The sequence below is a fragment of the Stenella coeruleoalba genome, assembly GCF_951394435.1.
Source record: "Stenella coeruleoalba genome assembly, chromosome: 1".
In the NCBI taxonomy this organism is placed as follows: Eukaryota; Metazoa; Chordata; class Mammalia; order Artiodactyla; family Delphinidae; genus Stenella; species Stenella coeruleoalba.
The window spans coordinates 38565066-38580721 of NC_137169.1; the positions used below are offsets into that span (position 1 = coordinate 38565066).

The 15656-nt window shown below is 55.3% G+C and overlaps 1 protein-coding gene across 5 annotated transcripts; it reads right to left on the bottom strand.

Annotated features, from left to right (window-relative positions):
- Positions 1-124: 124 nt before the first annotated feature.
- TAL1 (TAL bHLH transcription factor 1, erythroid differentiation factor) lies at positions 125-14518 on the bottom strand. 5 transcript variants are annotated; one of them, XM_079927549.1, is made up of 5 exons: positions 14475-14518; positions 12749-12910; positions 8869-9306; positions 7438-7532; positions 125-3750 (listed from the first exon to the last, which is right to left on the bottom strand). In XM_079927549.1, exons 3-5 carry the CDS (start codon positions 9303-9305, stop codon positions 3296-3298), a joined length of 987 nt encoding a protein of 328 aa, XP_079783675.1. In that variant the 5' UTR covers position 9306; positions 12749-12910; positions 14475-14518; the 3' UTR covers positions 125-3295. The 5 variants fall into 5 exon arrangements, with proteins under 5 accessions (XP_079783675.1, XP_079783674.1, XP_079783673.1 ...); XM_079927548.1 differs by lacking the exon at positions 14475-14518 and adding an exon at positions 13193-13252; XM_079927547.1 differs by lacking the exon at positions 14475-14518 and having other exon boundaries at positions 12749-13067.
- Between the last annotated feature and the right edge of the window lie 1138 nt (positions 14519-15656).

Genomic DNA, 15656 nt, shown 5'->3' on the forward strand with positions numbered 1-15656 from the left:
CAGGGTAGAAGGTGGGAGCCCCCCCCAGGAGAACCCATTTCAGGGGAGACAGGTTCGTGCCACGCCTTTCCTTTAATGTCCCATCCTAGGGGTGCAACACGCAAGCACAGAGTCTAGGCCCCTTTGTAAAACTTTTATTTAGAAATCTTCCCAATATATCCTTATATATATACACACATCATCACCACATGGGTTTTGTCGCTAGAGTCACACGCCCACAGTGTTGGCCTCTGGGCTGTACAAAGGTCAAGGTACCTGGAGCGGTTACTCCTCTTCTGCAGAAAAATGCAGAGACCAACGCAATGCATCACGTACAGTACAACATTGACGGAAAGTGCTGGGCCCGCCCGCAGGAACGATGCGCTATGTACATGGGCTGGGGGGCAAGCCTTCGGCGGGGGCCACGTACCATTGACATCACAAGTACGACACGACCACCCCCAAAGGCCGAGACAGTTGTCGGCTGACTACCGATGCTGTGCCCTTTGTTTTGCTTTCGGAAAAGGATAAAGGTTGTACCATCTTGTCGTTTGCCACTACAAATAAAAGAATACGAATTTGTCTTCAAAGACATGATTCCCTCCAGTCATTAACAGTCATCTTTGTCCTCCTCATGTTTTTTTACATTTTTTCCTTTTTGTACAGATATTATTCTTGGATGGAGAATGTTCATGGGTGAAGAGGAGGCAGAGGAAGGAGAAGAGTATGGTGGGGGGAGGTGCTGGAAAGGAAAGTGAAAATTATGGATCTTTTCTAGTACTTAACAAAGACACAAAGCTTTGCCCACCCCTACCCAGGCCTGTCTCGGGTAGCTGTAGTACTTTTTACATATTCTGCCTCTTTCCCATCTCTCTTTTCTAGTCTCCCTCCTGTGCCTTGCTTTGGAATGAGACTGAAATGAGGTCAATCTGGAGAGATAAGGATAACCTAGATAACTCAGGATAAAGTGGTTTAGAACCTAAATTACCCAAATGCTATGCAGACAGGCAGACTGGCCCACTGCCTAGGTCCCGGACTCAGGGTGGGAAACCCCACTGCAGGAACGACAGTGAGGGGGACAGAGTTCCATACGATCTCAAAATGCTTCTACTGTCACGATTCCATTCAGTCCACAGCACAGCCCTAGGAGACAGGCCAAGCTAGCGTATTTATGAGAAGTTGACTTTCAGAGAGAGAACTTTTCCAGGTCACACTGCAAGTCTGAGAGAAGAGGAAGCCAGTAGCTGGAGTTCCTCAGAGAATGTGTGATCCATCTCCTAAAACCCATCCACCTATGCTCACCGTGGCCACTTTTCACTCCCAGGTCAAATTAACCCACCGGAAGCAAACGCAGCCTTAGGACCTAGAACAGGTGCTCCATCTTTAGACAGGTGGGATTTTTCACAGGAGCGTCCAAGTATCAGAAAGGAACGAATCCTAATGTTCATCAAAATATGATTGGGGGGGGCGCTGAAATGGGACAGACAGAGTGCTACAAGGGTAACCATGTTGCTCCCACCCCCACAAACTGGACCTCTCCTCTCACAACTTAAAAGGAAGGGGAGGAGAGCAGGGATCATTCCCCATGGGCATGTGGCTGTCCCCAAGGTCCTGCCATGGTGAAGGCGAACCACCAGGCGGGAGCCCATAAGGTGTGAGGGCCTTTCCCGACAGCCGCAGCGATGGTTCTTCCACATTGCTATGGACAGGGCAAAGTCAGAGCATTGTTTTCCCTCTGACCTCAAAGGCAGCGCCTGGTCAGAGCCGGTTGGGGTGACTTGAGGGCACAATGACAGGTATGTAGGACTTGTGTGCGGTTTGTTCCAGGGGCTTGCGAGGTGGGTCACAGGCAGGCGTCACCTTAAGAAAACCATGTCCCACCATCTGGATTGACACGGGAGATCAATGAGGGGGCAGCAGTCCACTCTACAGAAGGATTCTCCACTTTACCAAGGGACTCGTGGCAGTATTTCTTTAAAAGGTGAAGATAAGGATTTGATTTACAAAAATGTCATGTACAGCTTCTGGGGGGGAGTATTCCTACTGCGTCACGCCAGCCTCCCATACACACCCTGGATGACCAAAATTTGTGCGCTCAGGAATGCCGAAGGTTCTGCTAAGTGAATGTCAATGTGTTTGGGTCTCCGCCAGGGCCTGGTCTCTCACTGGGCTCCCCAGGCCCTAGAAGTGGGGCTAGATCCTGGGTCATATCAAGACCTAGAGATCCCACAAATACCTGAAGTTAAGCAAAATCCCAAATGCCAGGAATTCATAGGACAGAGTTTGTTGTCGATTCAGTTTCAGGACACAGACCAGACCATCAGCAAACAGACATCCTGCAGCAGGGAGGCCCCTCTGAGGAGCTAGGAGAACGCGAGATGGGGCCGCACGTCTACTCTCAGCATCAACACACACCGATCAGCACACTGGCATCTGCTCCCTGCGTGAACAGCGACGTGTCGCTGAGGACGCAGGCAGGTAGCTCTGAGGCACCGCCACGATTTGAAGCCCACGTGCCCCAAATAGCTCTTGCTCAATTTCACTCTCATCATTCCTCCTTTGTCTGCCTTCGAACAAAGCTCACAGGGCACGCTCACAGCCGCAGACTCAGTCCCCACAGCCACAAGGATGAGGAAGGCAAGTCTCAGTGGGGAGAGAGCAGAGCTTCGATCCCCAGGGCAAGGAGTAAGGGCTTCTGGGTTTCTGACCCTCTGGCCCAGCTAGTCGAGAGCAGGCTGTCCACTGGCCGTCTTCTTCAGCCAGGCCCTGAAGAAGGCACCTCGAGGCTTGTGACTCTCTGCAGCTGGACGGACCAACAGGGGCCTGGGTGAAGACGGGGCTCAAGAAACGGGCAGCTATTGGGTACCTGTGTATTTGGACAGTGTGGCCACAAAAGCCACCCCAGCGAGTTTGGGAGGGGTTCAAGGCGAGGCAGAGGCTGCCGGACACAGGAGAGAGCTGACAACCCCAGGTCTCAGCGAAGACAGGGCTCCCGTGCGCCAGGCCGAAAGCGACGCCACTCCAGCCTCTCACTGGAGAAGTCTTAGGGATATGGAAGAGGGGGAAGACCGTGCCATCTTCATAAAAAGTACCTACCACTTTGCTCCATGTTTCTGTTCTCCTACTGAGGCAGGAAACAGGAAAGCCAGCCCCAGAGGCAGCTGGGACTTCCCACAGCTCAGACATCAAGGAAAGCTCATCAAAAGTCCATGCCCTGCTTCAGAGCTGCCCAATCCTCACCCCACCTGCCCTAAAGCCCATGGTGCCCGTGGCCTGAGGGCACCCTCCTGGCTGGTCCTGGGTGGCCCCAGACCCATCACCGAGGGCCGGCTCCATCCGCGGCGGGCAGCATGGCAGGATGGAGGCTGCGGGCCGTGTGCTTGGGTGCCGGCTCTTCCGTGTAGCTGTCCGGGCTGGCTGCCCCATCCAGGGAGCTGCCACAGCTGGAGTTCGGGGACAGCACGTCCTGCAGGAGGTCATCTGGAGGTGCAGCGCCCCCTCCGCCACCACCCCCTCCACCAGCCCCCACCGCAGGGTCCTTGCCAGGTTTGGCCCGCTGGCTGCCCTCCTCCTCCTGGTCATTGAGCAGCTTGGCCAGGAAGTTGATGTACTTCATGGCCAGGCGGAGGATCTCATTCTTGCTGAGCTTCTTGTCTGGGGGATGCGTGGGGATCAGCTTGCGGAGCTCAGCGAAGGCCCCGTTCACATTCTGCTGCCGCCATCGCTCCCGGCTGTTGGTGAAGATGCGCCGCACGACTTTGGTGTGGGGACCTGGAGGTAGGAGGACAAGGGTTAGGACAGTGGGTCGGGGATCCCCCAGGGCGTCTTCTCCTGTGGGGAAGCGGAGAAGCCATCCACCTGGAAACTTGGGAAACCTAGAATGCCCTCTTTCCTTTTACTCAGAAAACTCTTTACTTGTCCTTCAAAACCCTGTTTATCTGTTTCCTCCTCTCTGAGAACTTCCCTCATCCCTCCAGACAGATCTAACCAACCACCATGGCCCTATAATCCTGTAATCTCCATCACTCTTGATCATCACTTATGTTTCCATGTTTGTCCCCCTCTCTGAGCTGTGAGACATTTGAGGACAGGAACCATATATTATTCATTCATTCACTTGTGCTAAGAGGCCATATGGCACTAGTTAGAAAGATTAAACTCTGGAGCCAGACGTTCCAGGTTCAATTCCTGACTGTTACTCCCTAGATAGTAACTCTGGGCAAGTTACCTGAACTCTCTGTGTCTTAGCATCATCACCTGTACCATGGAGATAACACTAGTAACTCAAGTCATAAGATTGTCTTGTGAATCTAACAACTAATACAGTTAAAGTACTTAAGATAATACCTGGCTCTGATGAAACAGTCAATAAATGTTAGCTATTATTATCCATTCATCAGTTATTTCCTGACAACCGGCACTGTGCTCGGCATTAAGGAATAAAGGTGCACAGAGTCCCTGCCCTCGTGGAGCTTACATGTTAATGGGGATGACAGATGATGAACAATCGGCAAACAAATAACAAACAAACGGGAAGCTGAATGTAAACGAAAGATGGAAAGGAGCGGCCATGTTTACCTGAGGTGGTTGGGGACATCCTTTTGGAGGAGGTGACATCTATAAGGGAAGAACTTAAGGCCGAAGAAGAGCCAGCCAGACACAGGAAGGGAAGTTGGAAGGGCATGTGCACATGCCCTGAGCTGGGAAATGGCTGAAGCCAGCCCGGAGAGATTAGTGTGGGTAAGATCAGAGGAGCCTGAGTCCAGATCCCATAGGGCCCTGTGGTAAGATGTAGGGATTTTATTCTAAGGGTGATGGAAGCACAGAGTAGGCAGGAGCTCAATAAATATTTGCTGACCAACTGATCATGCTGGCAGGTACGGAATGGAGGAGAGAGCAGAGTGGTGGGGAAATGACTTACACTGCAGGCTCTCTTCCCCAGGAGAGGAGTGGAGAGACAGCCATGGCACAGAGACGCCATGGCCTGAGGCTCTAGGCAGGCGTCTGAGGGCTGCCTCCGTCTCCCCGTGTCTACAGTGCACTGATCACAGACTAGAACAGTATTCACTAGCGCTCATGTATTAAGACTTGCAGAGCAGGGGCAGACACCAGTGTGCATGTATCGAGCACCTATGGTATACAAAGCACTGCACTAAATGTCCAAGCGTGACCTGGGATTCCCAAAGCCAGCAAAGGCAGAGGAGCGCCCCGCTAGTGCTCCCAGGCTCCTGGGCTGAGGCGGCTGCTTCCTTCCGCAACCCTGAGGCACAGAGCCAGCTCCTGGCAGTCCTCAGGAAGCTCTGAGCACTGAAGGAACTGCCAGTACTGGGATGGTTGCTTGCCCTCTTCTGATGACCCTGGAACCGGATCTCAGAACGTGGAAAGCTGGGTAGGAGAGAAGACATCACCTAAGACCCATTGCTCATTTCACAGCTATGGAGACGGCGGCCAGGACGGAGGCAGACCTTGCCTCTGCAACCCAGCTCATCCGCGCCGACACTTCCCGCTTAATCATCTCTTACACATACACACACCAGTCTTACACACACACAGACACACACACACCATGTTTCCCCCAGGGAGAATCACTCATCCTCTGCCCACAGTGCCTCAGAAGCTATCTTTCCAAACCCCAGCAGGCCCCAGCCCAGCTGACTCTTTGCCAAAGGCCAGACCCAGGCTGGGAAAAACACAGCACGCCTGCTGGGCAGTCCTACCCTGGGTGCCTCAGAGGAAATAACTTGCTGTTCTCCGGCCTCCAGGACAGACAGAGGGGAGTCCCTCAGCTGTGCCACCAGGAGGACCTCTGCTCTGTGGCTGAAGCTGGCTGATCTTGAGGGAGCTCCTAGGTGGGGAGAGAGGCATTATGGCCGCTGTCACAACTAGAGCTACACAGACTCCAGAAGCCGTGCCTACCCCAAGCCAGGCCCTAAAAGCACTTTACCCCACTGTGCTCCTTCAACAACCTGTGAGGAAGCTATTATTCTCCCTACGTTACAAATGAGAAAACGGAGGCCCAGAAAAGTTCAGCAACAGGAATGCACGTCGAGTCCTGGCTTTAGACCTTGTGTTAGCCCCACTTTTATGGACTCTTTTCATTTAAATCTCTGATTTCAAAATCCTGTGGGCATATCCTGCACCCCTCCACCCTTCCCTTCACCTCCATTTCTGTCTATTCCTCTCTGGTCCTTTCCAGAGAACCACCCACCTCTCCACACCTTCCTCTTTCCTGAGTCTGTACCTCCCTCCATGTCCTCTGTCTCACGCTGGCAGGGCACAGAGTAGGTGCTTGGTAAATATTGGCATCATTCATGGGTAATCTCCTCTCTACACTCCTGCACTCCCCCCAAACCCTCACCCCTTGCCCCTTCCTCTGTGCCTGATTTCTGTCGTCTCTGACCTTTGTAGAAAATGCCTCTTCCCTGGGGAACTTCAGGGCTGGTCTTGCCTACTTCCTGTTTGGTACACCCACCTCCTGTCTCTAACCTAGCAGCACTGACACTCCAACACCCTTCCCTCCCGGCCCTACACCCCTGTGCCCCAGGCTGGCTGGGTCTTTTGAGATCTGTTCCTTGTCCAGATGCTAGCTTGCCTCCTCTCCAGAACACCACAGAGGGATCCCCTCCAGAAGCCCCAGCTCAACATACATCCCTCCCACCAGCAACTTGCAGAAATCCCAGTCTGGCTTCAAGGCCTCCGGTGTGCACCAGGAGCTCCAGGAAGTCCCTCGGCTCTGAAGAGCCTGCTCTCCTGCCCCCTGGTGCTGGGCCCCATCTACTACATCTAGTCAACCTTGGGAAGAGGGAGGGGGTCCTCCAAATTTCCCACTCATCCAACTCCTTCCCCCAAGTTCGGGGCCAAAGACTACTCGGGTAGTTCACATTAAAAATGCTGAGGCCTTTGGGGTCGGGGGGAGGGAGGGAGCAGGGTAGAATCTATGATGTCAGGAAGGGAACTCCGAGTCTCAGCTCAGAGTGTGGAAAAGGGCACAAGAGGGCCCCACTCTGCAGGGACCTGGGACAAGACCCTTAAAGGTGCAATTCCAGGCAGGGAGAAGACTTCAGATTCCAAAGAGGACTTGGGAGGAGATACAGAGAATCCCTGGAGGTTGGTGCTTAGAAACACTGTGTGTTTCTGCCCTCCCGGGGGATCCTTACCAACTGTAGGAATGGAGCTAGAGTGGGGACTACAATTGACGGTGGAGGTTAGGGCTAAGTGCCACAGTGTGTCCTCACTCCCATGCACTCTCTTCCCAGGACCGTGGTAAACCCCCAGCCCCACCCATGACCTCCCCTAGTCCCAGGTCAATAGGGCAAGGACTTCAACAGCTTCTCTTGGCTCCAAGAGAGCTGCCCATCTATGTGAGACACCTAGGGAGTAGTCCCCGATGATTCCTCCTTCAGGGTTCTAACACCTTGAGGGAGTGAGTACACAAGTGGAGCGGGGGGGTTGACTCACCATCAGTAATCTCCATCTCATAAGGGGAGGGTCTCCTCTTCACTCGGTTGTTGGTGGCAAACATAGGGAAGGCATCTGGCTCCCCAAAGAACCCACTGTGGGAGGGAGCAGGCAGATCACAAGATCACATGTGGGTGGAGGGGAGAGAGGGGCTCCATACAGATCCTCCCCACATGTTCTTGAGCCCCCGCCCCAAAAAACAAGGGCAACCCTGGTCCCTTCACATCGGAACTGGGGATAGAAGAAGCATGAAACACACACACACACACACACACACACACACACACACACACACACAACACCCCCAGACTCTCTCTGTGGTGAGACAAACAAGGGGAGGGTGGCCACACACCCCTACACACACACACACTCAGACACACACAAACACACATACACAGAATTAATGGTGAACACAGGGAGCAAACACAAAAATGAGCATACACCCCCCACATACAAGCGCACAAGCCATAGGCACCTCCACTCCCAAACAGGTGCTCACACAGGCAGACACGGCCTTCACACCTGGCAGTGTGCAATTCCTGCACCACATAAGGGCACCCTGTTCCTTACCCCCAACTTCACCCCACCTTCACTCCAGCCCCATGGGGCCCAAGGACAGACAACAGACAGGAAACCCTGACTCAGCCCCACTGACATGCCCCCCCATTACCCACTCGACTCTCCGTAGCTTCTTCCTCCAGTGTCCCACAGACTCACCGACTGCCCCCCACTGTCTCTCCCTGCCTCATCTTCCTGTCCCCACCCCAACCGTGTCTCCTGCTCTCCACCACCTCAGTGGCCCCAGCAGGGAAATGGATACCCTCACACCAAAGGGAGCACAGGTCCTGGCCAGAGATCGCAGCTAGGGGCAGAGGAGCTCAGGAGAGGAGGGAGGGATCTATTCCCCAGGCAGGCCCTGGCAGGGAGTTTCAGAGGAGGGAGACCTCTTGCAAGCACATCTCTTACCTGTCCACCGAGGGCTGCAGCTTCCAGAAGAATTTCACAGCGGAGCGCATTCAGACACATTCCTTCCTGGTACTCACACTCAGACTCCTCCTGTCCACCCCACGCCCCCACCACCACCACCACCAGGCAGCGCCCCGCGCTTCTGCTCACAGCCAGCCGCATGCCGGTACTCCCCCTCTTTGGCTTCCAAGCTCGCAGCACGCCGCGTTAACAAGACACCTGCACACCGCCCCCCGCGTGCGCACACATACACACACACACTAGCAGAGGGCTCGTTCCTCACTTGCACGGGGACTCCAGCCAAGACTTTTCCAACCCCGGGTGTAAAACGTCCCCCTCTCCCCCTCTCCTAGCGCGCTCAGCCACACTGCCCCGCCGGGAGGAGGGCAGCCGGCTCCCGACGTGCGGAAGAGGAGCCCCGGCGCCCATGCCTCCTGCCCACCCGCCCCTCCCGCCGGCCCTGACCTGCCGAGAGAAGCCAGCGGCTGGCTGAGACTGTAGAGCAGCGCGCGGCCGGGGGCGGCCGGGGCCGCCAGCGCGGGCGGGCTCAACTGCACCATGCGGCCGTCGCCGGGCAGCTCTGCGGGGGCCGAGGCGGGCGCGGGCCCAGGAGGTCTGCACAGCTCGGTGGTGGGTACCCGATGGCGCGCTTCGGCAGCCGCAGCGTCGCGGCCCTTTAAGTCTCGCGCGGCGCCGCCCCCACCGGCGGGGCCGCCCCCCGGGCCGCCGCCGCGCGCGCCCAGCTCGATGACCGGGGGCTCCGCCGGGGCCGCGCGGCTCGTCTCCTTGGCGACGCCGTTCAGCAGGACCAGGTGCGGGGGGGCCATGCGGGCCTCGGCCGCGTCCCGTCCGTCTAGCGGGGGGTCACTGCGTGCCGCCTCGCTCGGCGGCCGCTCCGTCATCCTGCGGGCAGACAGACAAGCGGACACCCGCTCTGACCACCGCCCCCGGCCCATCCACGTGGGGTGGGATCGGAGCGGGGGGTGCGGGAGGGGGTAAAAGGCAGAGAGAAACTCACGCACCGAAACGTGAGAAGAGGCGGACAAACTTAGCGCCACGTGGACACACACCCGCCCGCAGTGCTGGGGCAGGAGGGAAAGGGGGCCTCTGGTTTGGGAGAAGAGAAGAGGGTGCCCGGGAGACAGAGACTGAGGGCCAAAAGGACAGAGGTGGAGAAGGACGACAAAGACATTGGAAGAAAAGGAATACAGCCAGCGAAAGAAAAACAGAGGGTGGGGGGGAAGGAGGAAGGAAACGTAGAAAGAGACGAGAAAGAAATATCACCCCGTGCCCCTTCTCAGGCCGCAAGGGAAGAGGAGGGAACAAATCCCCGACCGTGTTCTTCCCGCCCCCCTTTTGGTTTTGGCGGGGAACCTGTCGCGCGGAGGTGGGGTGCTTTTCGAACCTCCCTTGCCTTTCAGCAATACCTGCCCCCAGCCTACCGCCACACACATACACCCAGAAACCTGGTGGGGGTGTGTGTGCAAGAGGGATCAGAGCTGGCAGAGAATTATCCGGAGGAGCCAGCTCTCCCTTTCAACACATATTCACCCCTGCGGGGACGGCGTCCGTCTACACTCCGCAAATCCACCTGTATTCTGTGTAGCCGCCAGAAACCCCAGTGGCCCTTTACTTTTACTCCTCCTGGGACTGGAGACGGGACATAAGGAAGGGAAGAAGATGATCCCGGCCATACCTCCCCGCACACTATATATACCCGCTTCTGCTCAGCTGAACTCAAAAGTGAGGTGGGGTCTAGAAGGGAAGCCTGCCTGAGGCAGTGTGAAGCCCCGACGTTCAAAGGGTGCTCCTGAGGCCACTGGGGTCTGGGCTCCCATCCAGGAGTGTGGGGCGAAGGGGTGTCATGATGGCTGCTGAACTCGTCCAGCACTCCCCCATCCCCCTCTCCTACCTCGGTGTTGTCCTCTGGGAAATGGGAGGTGTACCTCATATATGCATTTAAAAGCACTGTGCAAATGCTCAAGTAAACATTATTATAGACTGGGAGACTGGGCCAGCAAGGAGACTACCTTGCCCAAGGTCACACTCGCCTGTTTGCCACAGAGCAGGACTCGAACTCCAGTCTCGCTCTGTCTTTGTTATCCTCCCATATACACCCTCTCACATATCCTGCCCGCCCCCCTCCAGCAAAGGACAGTCCTCTCCTCCTCAACCATACTCCTGGGTGACCGCAGGCAGAGGCTCCACTCCCCACTACCGCTCCCTCCAGTTCTTCCAAAACCCACCACACACACACACCCCACCCCCGCAAGAATGAAAACAGAAAAACTATGAGACTCTGGGTCCAGAGTGAGGAAATGCTTGTGAGTTTTAATAAAACAATAAAAATATAATCAACTCAACAGGCTTCATAAGATGTTCAAAATAAGATTTCTGCTGTTGGAATTATATAATTGGCGTATTTTATAGCAGAAAACAAATACACAAAAATCCAACTCAGCACCAAGCAGAGTCCATCTGATCATTCCTGGCAGCCACTCTGCCACTGCACCACTCTGGACTGGAGTCGGCCTGGGAACCATCCTCCCACCCCAGAAGAGAGACCCGACCTTCTGAAACCTCCTCAGGAGCTCAGCTCAATGGCCACTGGACACACAGCTGATGGAGAATCACCATTCAGATTAAGCTCCTGCCCTAGCTCTGCCAGCCCCATGGGCAGTGCCCCAAAATGACAAAATTCCCCCAGACCTGGTGCACCCTGGCTGCAAAGGCAGTAGGTCTGCAACACTTCATTGGAAACGAGTTTATGTTCATGGTGGAAACAATAGGTCTGTCTGTATCCACAGAATGGGACCGACCGTCAAGACACCGCGGCCACTAGAAATGCACCAGTGGTATACCACTGGAGACTTCCTGGCTCCCCTGCAACAGTGAAATGCATTAGAAATATACCGTCCTCTGGCAAAGCGTACAAGCCCCAAGGAGCTGGCTCCCTACCTTACTGTCCCCAGGCACCGTTGTGCACCCAGTGACACGTGCTTAAGTCCCAGCTCCTAACCGAGTGACAAACCGTTCACTCAGCAATTGCCAGAATGAGCTCAAGCTCTCCATATGACACATTTGTACCTTCTGATTAATTCCGAGACTCTGAGTAGGAGCAGATCCCAGAGGGGCAAGGGGAGCACTTATCTCAGATGAGCTGACTCTGGCCCCAAATGCCCTCTCCAGACGCCTATAAATATCTATATCTCTGAGCCCCCCCACCAAACCTATGATTGGTCCCCAGGGGTCTGTGGTCAACCTCTCCCCGCCCCTCCCAGGACCTCAGGAAAACCCTGCCGGTTCATCTGCAACCAGGATCACCCAGGCCAGAGGGCCAGGCTCTCGAGGAAGCTGCCAGAGAACTCACAAGCACTTTCGGTGGTCGGTGACTAAATCCCATCACTTGGCTTTGGTTAAGATTATTAAAAGGAAAGCCGGAGTGATGTTTATTTATTTTTATTAGGGAAAATGAAAAAGGGGGTGAGAAGGTTTCAGATTTCGAACCGAACAGCACTAGACTATTGGACCATTACAACTCCTCTTTGTGCAACCAAGACCCAGCTCAAAGCCCCCTACACCGGCTCATCTCCTGCTGCCAGACAGCCAGCCACATAACTTCCATGTGTGTCTGAACACGACAGGGGAACCCGAGAGCTCCTGGGGGACAGGCACCTGGTCTCCGGCAGCTTCCAATTCCCAGCAAGGAAAATTTCTTATGTGAAAACAGCCTCCGCCATGCCCCGGCTAGAGCCGCCGCCTTAAACACAGCCTCTGGTCCCTGATACTGCATCCACACCCGCATGACCCACTGGGGGAGCCCCAAGCCTGCACGCAAACCCAAATCGCCCGTGAACAGAACCACTTTCCCGCTGCTACTGGAGTGGAGCGGTGTTTGAACGCAGCCCCACCCTAGGCCTTAGGCCCCAGCCTGGGCCCACCCGAGTTGGGACTGCGTTAGCCAGGATGGCTGCGGCCTTCTTCCTGCCAGAGCCCCGGGAGCACACAGCCTGCGCTATCCGGATATAGCCGCCCCAAAGTTATGAGCCCGGTGAAACGTCCACGGAACCAGGACAGAGGGGGACCTTGGGTGAGGGGGGACTAAGCCCAACTAGCTGTTTTCACCCAGGGCCAGGAAACGGCCCTGCTGGAAGCCACAGTGGCACAGAGGCCACAGTCAGTGGCAGAGTCAGATCCCGGATTCCCAACTCTGGGTTCGTCCTCCCCTCCTCCTCCCCAATCTGAAACTGGTCTGTCCTCTGTCCCAAGCTTTCCCCACCTCAGGCCAGATCCCAAGGCCTTCCTGGTGACTGTTTCCACCAGTACTATTCCCCCAAAAACTCACCTGGGGCATATTTAGAGAGAGCGGCCCCTCTGAATAGGATCTCCACTCCTCCTCCGGCGGGAGAGGGGCAGGAGCCGAGGTCCAGGTTGTGGAAGGGGTCTTTGCTTTCCCCCTCTCTCACTGAGAGACCGGCAGTTAGGCCGCGGTGTGGTCCTGGGCGGTCTGCCGCGCCCAAAGCGAGTTTCCAGGAAAGATGGGGGTGGAGAGAAAGAGGGAGGGCGAGAGGGAGGGAGAGAGAGAAATGGGGGTCAATGGCTGGGAATTACCTCATGTCCTCGCCAACCCGCCCCGGGAATCGCCAGCAGCTTTCCGCCCCCAACCTGCAGGTGTTTGAAGCCTCCCCCGCACCCCCATAAAAAAGAACCCTACACCTGACCAATCAGGAATAACTATCTAGTCCAACAACAACAACCCAGCCGCAGACTGCCCGGAACATTATCGGACCCTCCAACCGGGATGTCTGGTTCAGTGTGGCCATTTGTTTTCTAAGCAGACTCGTCTACGCCGTTGGCTCGGGAACCGAAGTCAGGCCGGAGCTGTGGCCACAGCGCGGAGTCGTCCGCAGCCTGGCATGGGTGGGTAGGGGGATGTGTGTCCGAAAAGGGGAATCCGATCTTCAGACCCTGGTCGGTGGGACAGAACCTCTGAGGACCCCATTCTCTCCATGACTCTCACCTGCCCACCTCCAACCCAAAGCGAAACCAGAACCCAATTCCAAAGGCTACTTTCCCGAAGGGATACAGTCTGAACGGCGCAGATCCCAGAGAAAGGGGTGGGTGGGGGGATATCTGATGTAACCCAGTCCCTTTTTTTCTTCCTACAGATTAAGGGGGGCGGGGAAGAGGAGGGAGAGGAGGAAAAGAAAGAAAGGAAAAGAAAAGAAAGGGAAAAAGAAAGAAAGGAAAGGCCCTCGCCTTTCCCTCAACAATCCCTACACAAGATTTTCGATTTATCGGCATTCAGATCGTCAGAGAAGGGGAGAATTTCAGTAATTCTTTTCAGCAATAAACAAGGAAAGGACGGAGGGTAAAAATAAATCCAGTACTGCTTCCCAGGGTGTAGCGGTAGTGAAATTTAGTTCACCTTTTTTTCCCTCCCTCCGGAAGGGAGGGAAACAAATTGTTTAATTTGTTTTGCCTAAATTGTCCAGTTTATGGTCACACATCGAAGTCTTGGATTAATTGCTAAGGCCACCTCCTTTTTGCCCCGGCTTTAGTGGAAATACAGTAATAATTATTCCCTGCGGTTTCAGTCCAATGCGGGAGATTTTCTTTCTCCTCTTCTAATCCAAATGAGGGGGGAGGTGTGGGAACAAGAAGGAATCCAGTCACGCCCGGTGTCTGAGGTCGGGTTTAATTTCTGCTTTAGGACGGAGTCTCTGTGTTCGTCCCTCTCTCCATTTTCTCTCCCTACCACAAACCCAGCAGTTTAAAGATCAGCGCTGGCGGGAGGAAACCCGCGCTGCTTTGTTATCGCCCCGAAGAAGCTAAAAGGGACAAGCCGCTTCGCTCCTGGACGATTATTTTAATTAAAATACGATGATGATGATGATGACGGTGGTGGTAGTAGTGGTGGTGGTGATGATGATGACATTAGCAACCACAGTAACTGGCAAAACAAAATCCTTTCTTTCGGAGCTAGGGCAGCACTGACCCCGTCCCTCCAGGAAGCCCGGTCCCGGTCATCGATGTGACGGGTACCTGACCCACGCGGGAATGTCGCTCACCCGGGGAGGGGGTAGAAAAATGTTCCTTGGAGATGATCCCGAAGGTCCCCACCCGAGGCGCGAGGCCTGGAGAATGCGCCCATTGTCTTTTCCGGGCCTCTCCCGCAGACCCCGGCGGCCGTACCCGCGAAACTGACCAGAAATGGACGAAGCCTGAATGCGGCGAGAACCGAAGCCGGCGGCTACCGGCCTGAAGGCGCTGGCCTCCGCGAGCGCTGCTCAGCTTCCAGCCTGGAAGAGCCTCCCACTCACTAACAACCCCTCCAACACCGAGGCACAGAGTGGCCTCTGGACAGAGCAGGGCTGCTCATCCAAGCCAACGCTGGCTTCCGAATACATCATAATTTGGAATAAAACGTGAAATCCCTCTCCCCGCCCCCATGCCGCCTCCTCAACTCGCGCATCCATCTCTCGCTCGCTCGCCCTCCCCTCCACCCCCCAGCGATTTACAAACGCACTTCCAAAGGACACCAGCACACAGGCACACACCCCGGTGCGGACAGGGCCACACGCGGTCCAGCTCCATAGAAGGGAAGCGAAGTAAGCACAACGCAACACTGCCCCACAAGCCGACTCGGTCAGGCCCACACATTGTCCAGCACGACACAACGAAATCGATCAAACGCAATCGCTCAGGGACGCACAACCCAACGCAGTCAGGCTCACACACGCCCGACACAACGAGACACAAACACAATCGCAAAGGCCAAGCAACCCCGCACACATGTCGAGAAGGCAAACGAGCGTAATTATATACAACGATGAAAACGCAGAAGGGCCTCGGAGAACTCAAATCTACACCCTAAAGAGGGCAAACACCATCACACTTGGACACACAACCTATCGCCTAGAAGACCACACTCAGAAGAAGTCAACACTGCCCACAGCTCACACACTCCCTCTCACAATCCCACCGCATGCACACAACCACTAAGGAGAAATGAAAACCAACCACCGCCTCGCGCATTTCTGTATATTGCGTAAGGAAAAGGGGAAGGAAGGAAGAGAGTCTCCGAGGCGGGAGGGGCGGCGGCGGCGAGCTCAAGGGCGTCGGTGGAAAATGCCCCCCATCGAAAGAAACCGAGGGAAAAGGAGCGAAACCTCTTCTGCGAGCGGGCAAAAGAGGGAGGAACTGGATGGGGATTCCGTGGGAGGTTGCAGGTTGCCTGCCCCTAGAAAAAG